The sequence below is a fragment of the Bison bison genome, unplaced genomic scaffold (genome assembly GCF_000754665.1).
Source record: "Bison bison bison isolate TAMUID 2011002044 unplaced genomic scaffold, Bison_UMD1.0 scf7180017864537, whole genome shotgun sequence".
Lineage (NCBI taxonomy): Eukaryota > Metazoa > Chordata > Mammalia > Artiodactyla > Bovidae > Bison > Bison bison.
The window spans coordinates 7,043,453-7,047,285 of NW_011495085.1; the positions used below are offsets into that span (position 1 = coordinate 7,043,453).

Consider the following 3,833-nt stretch of genomic DNA (forward strand, 5'->3'; position numbering starts at 1 on the left):
CTAAATAACCAAAGCCCAGTAAATCCTCTATTACAGCAAATGAGGCAGCCTCTCTACCTAGGTTTTAATCCATTAAGAGTAGAAGAGAGGGCTTAATTAGGTGAGGCTATCAGACACTGCCACTGATGATCTCTTGGATCTTTGTTGCAGACAGAACAAGCAAATGAAAAAATGAATGCCAAGCTAGAAGAGCTCAGGAAGCATGCAGCGTAAGTTTCCTCCCAGATGTTTGTTAGTGACCTGTACCACCTTAGTGCATAACCATGGACTCGCTGGCCTTTGATTAACCCTTGGGTTCCTTTGCTTAAATTTTCAGCTGCAAAGTGGATCTTCAAAAGCTAGTGGAGACTTTGGAAGACCAGGAATTAAAAGAAAATGTTGAGATAATTCGTAACCTGCAGCAAGTGATTACCCAGCTATCGGTAAGCTAAGTAAGGGTAGTGTAAATAGGCATATTGCTTTCGTTTGCTGTTCTTGATGCTTATAAACCCATCTAACCCTGTACTTTTTGCTGAAACAACTCGATTGTGAGCTGTTGAGGACAAAGATCATGGATCATTGGATACAATCTGAATATTGAATTAGTTAAAACACTCATAGATCACATGTGCAATGGAACATTATTATTTCAGTATTCTAATCACACACTGGAAACAGCAACACAAGGGTGCAAAATTGCCTGGGTAGCTCAAGCAGCAGTCATTGATTTGCTGTCCTTTCAGTGTAGGCTAACTTAATAAGAGGCCTTATACCATACCCATATTTTAAATAAGCAGAATTCTGACCCATAGTGTAGAGCCTCCAGGGAATACCATAGCTCTCTTTTATAACCAGTAATAAATTAGTTTGACTGATAATTCTGCTATAAGTTCCCATTTCTATTTATTTTTAGAACTATTATAGTAGTTGTGGGTGGGTTTTATTGGGACGGAGGTTGTTGTTTTTTCCAGATGACAAATTCTTACAGTCCTACCATCCTAAAAACCTCTTATTTTGATGTTCCTTCTCTTAGTCCTTAGGCATAAATACTTTTTTTAAAAGTCAAAATCATATTATGTTCAGGGTCATGGTTGGTAAAAGATTAGGGTTTGTTTTGTTCCATCTGTACTTTCTTGATTTTAATTATGAAGCAGTAATGTGTATGTAAATACCTGCTAGATATTCATAGCTCTGAAACAGAGGTTTTAATTTTACCAGAGCAGTGATTCTCTACCCTGGGTCTTGCCCTGTGATGTTGTAGAGTTGTCAACAGAGTATCATAAAATCATCCAGACCTCTATTTTACTTTTAAAGAGTCAGTGAAAAAAATACCATACAATATTGTAGAGGGAATGTTTAGGATGGCCAGTTCAAGAGATTAAATGAGTAAACTACCAAAAGACTAGAAAGCAGTGTTTTAGAATAAGTAGTACTATATAAAATTATAACAGGTAGTCCAAGATGACAGTTCATTTATCCAACAAACAGGCCATAGTATTTGAGAATCTGAGTTCCAGGGCCAGAAAAACCCTGGTTTGAAGCCCATTCTGCCACTCACTAGCTGTGTAACCTTGCTAGGTACTGCATTAATATCAAAAGAAAATAATTCAAATGACTTAAGTCAAGATTAAAGACATTATTCAGCTGATGTACTCAGGGATCTCCTGAACTCCAAATAACTCCCTGAGTTGAAATATGATTGGAGTTTCATAGGATAAGAAGATAGGGATGTGTATCTTTGTGGTTTGGCTCAGGTGGCAGTTTTTGTTGTTAATTGCTGTGGATCTTTTAATTGGAGGATGCTCTGGTTTTCATGCTTCTTGCTCAAGAATTTTGATGCAATCCCATGCTGCTGATTATCTAATTATTTTCAAGAATTGTTCTTGCAAGTCTTGTTTTTTGTCAGTTGGTCAAGGATGACAGGTGGGAGAGATGGCAAAAAAGGGAGAAAGGAAAAGGAGGCAAGGAAAACTAGGAACCCTCTCTCATGTCTGTTTTAACCCTTTTACATCAGCAATATGAGCAAAGAGTGATGGGAGCCCAACGGAAGGGGTGATTAACTGCCTAGAAAATTCAGGAAGAAGAAACCTGGTCCTAAACAATGAGTAGGAGTTTGCCACACAGAGAAAGGGGAAAGGATGATCTATATAGAGGAAAAGGTACTCGCAAAAGCAGAGGTATAAATGTTTAGAACATGGTAAGAACATCATTGTGTCTGAAGATAGAGTGCAGGCTAGAGAATGACTATCACAAGGTTCAATTTCACCATCTGAATAGAGGTGAAGCATCTTATGTATGAAAACTTTGTGAGAGACTGCCTCAGAATTCAGATAGTCAAGGCTGCAGAACCCTGCTGGAGCCAAAACTTATTAAGATCAGAAAAGAGTGATCTAGGGCACCTTTGTTCATAGCCACTACACTGATCTCAAAGGATTCTACATCATCTTATTTCTGGGTCTTTGGGTCACATGGGAAAGATGAAGAAGGAAATCAATGGAACAAAGTTAACAAAATAATAGAAGTCATATCCTCAGTGAAGATCTGGCAGCATGACTGGTGCCTGGCATGCCTATGGAGGAAGTTGCTAGTGGTGGCTGGCTCAGAGGAACTCTAGAGAATTGCAGTGTCCGCCACTAAAATTCACTCGGCACACACAGCAAGAGGGTGCTAAAGATTGCCACAAGCTGATAAAGTCCCTGGCTTCCATCCACTGTCACCATTAGGTAGAATAACCCTTTTACTCAGGGCTCCTGCTGGACTTTTGAATCAGAGTTTTCTGTGTCTATTGTTTGGAGACCCTCCTAGCTACATATTTTTTTTGGAAATACACAACAATGTATCCTGTGACTTTTATTAAGACTCACTACAGTGAAAGCAAAATGTTTCAAATGTAAATGCTTGTGCCCTTCATTTTGGATTAAAACTATTTTTATTTTAAGTGACGGGCGAACACCCCCTTTTCAGTTATGAGGCAGTCATTGTTCCTGGACCTTTCTCCTGGGGTTTTAAGTGCTAAACCGTATTATTTCTTCCTTTAAAATATAATTCAAGCAAACCTCCTATAACAGTTACCTGTGAGGAAATTCATGCAGTCCTTTCAGTTCCCACAAAATCGAATTATTTTTTTGTTTTTAACCCCTCCTTCAAGACCAGTTCCATAAAAAGATTTTTGCATGCCAGTAATGCTATTGCCTACAGCCTGTAAGCACAAACTTCATTTTGGTGGGTATTGCTGGTTAATGTAACTCAATGTACCACGGCCTTGTTCACCTGACCACCACCTTCAGCAAATATATGTCTTTTTATTACAAGAGGTTCATAGTAGCCTTAAAAAGGGGGAAGAAAGAGGCTATTAGATTGAAATAAATCCTATTGTTATATATTTACATTTAGGATTATAAAGACAGAATCCTGACATGTTCACATAGAACGTCGCCAAAGCTTAAACCTTAGCATTGAAATTTTATTGGGCCAAAAGGTAAACTCAAAGTAACGACATGTCTTCTTCAGGGCATGTTGAATCAAATCTACTCTGATCCTGACCTCTGGAAAGTCCTAGAAAAAGTCTCCAAAAGCCAGTGTCATAGGTCCTGTTAATCTAGGATAGGCCTATAACTAGTCCTTTTACTGAGACTTACTGGGAGGGAGAGTCCCTTGGACTACAAGGAGATCCAACCAGTCCATTCTAAAGGAGATCAGCCCTGGATGTTCTTTGGAAGGAATGATGCTAAAGCTGAAACTCCAGTATTTTGGCCACCTCATGCGAAGAGTTGACTCATTGGAAAAGCCTCTGATGCTGGGAGGGATTGGGGGCAGGAGGACAAGGGGACGACAGAGGATGAGATGGCTGGATG

At 39.2% G+C, this 3,833-nt stretch overlaps 1 protein-coding gene across 1 annotated transcript in view; it reads left to right on the forward strand.

Annotated features, from left to right (window-relative positions):
* KIF4A (kinesin family member 4A) overlaps window positions 1-3,833 on the forward strand; it is a 134,023-nt gene that overhangs the window by 73,719 nt on the left and 56,471 nt on the right. The window contains 2 exon segments of the mRNA XM_010832130.1: window positions 151-209; window positions 317-422. Of these exon segments, the coding sequence (XP_010830432.1) occupies window positions 151-209; window positions 317-422 (165 nt within the window).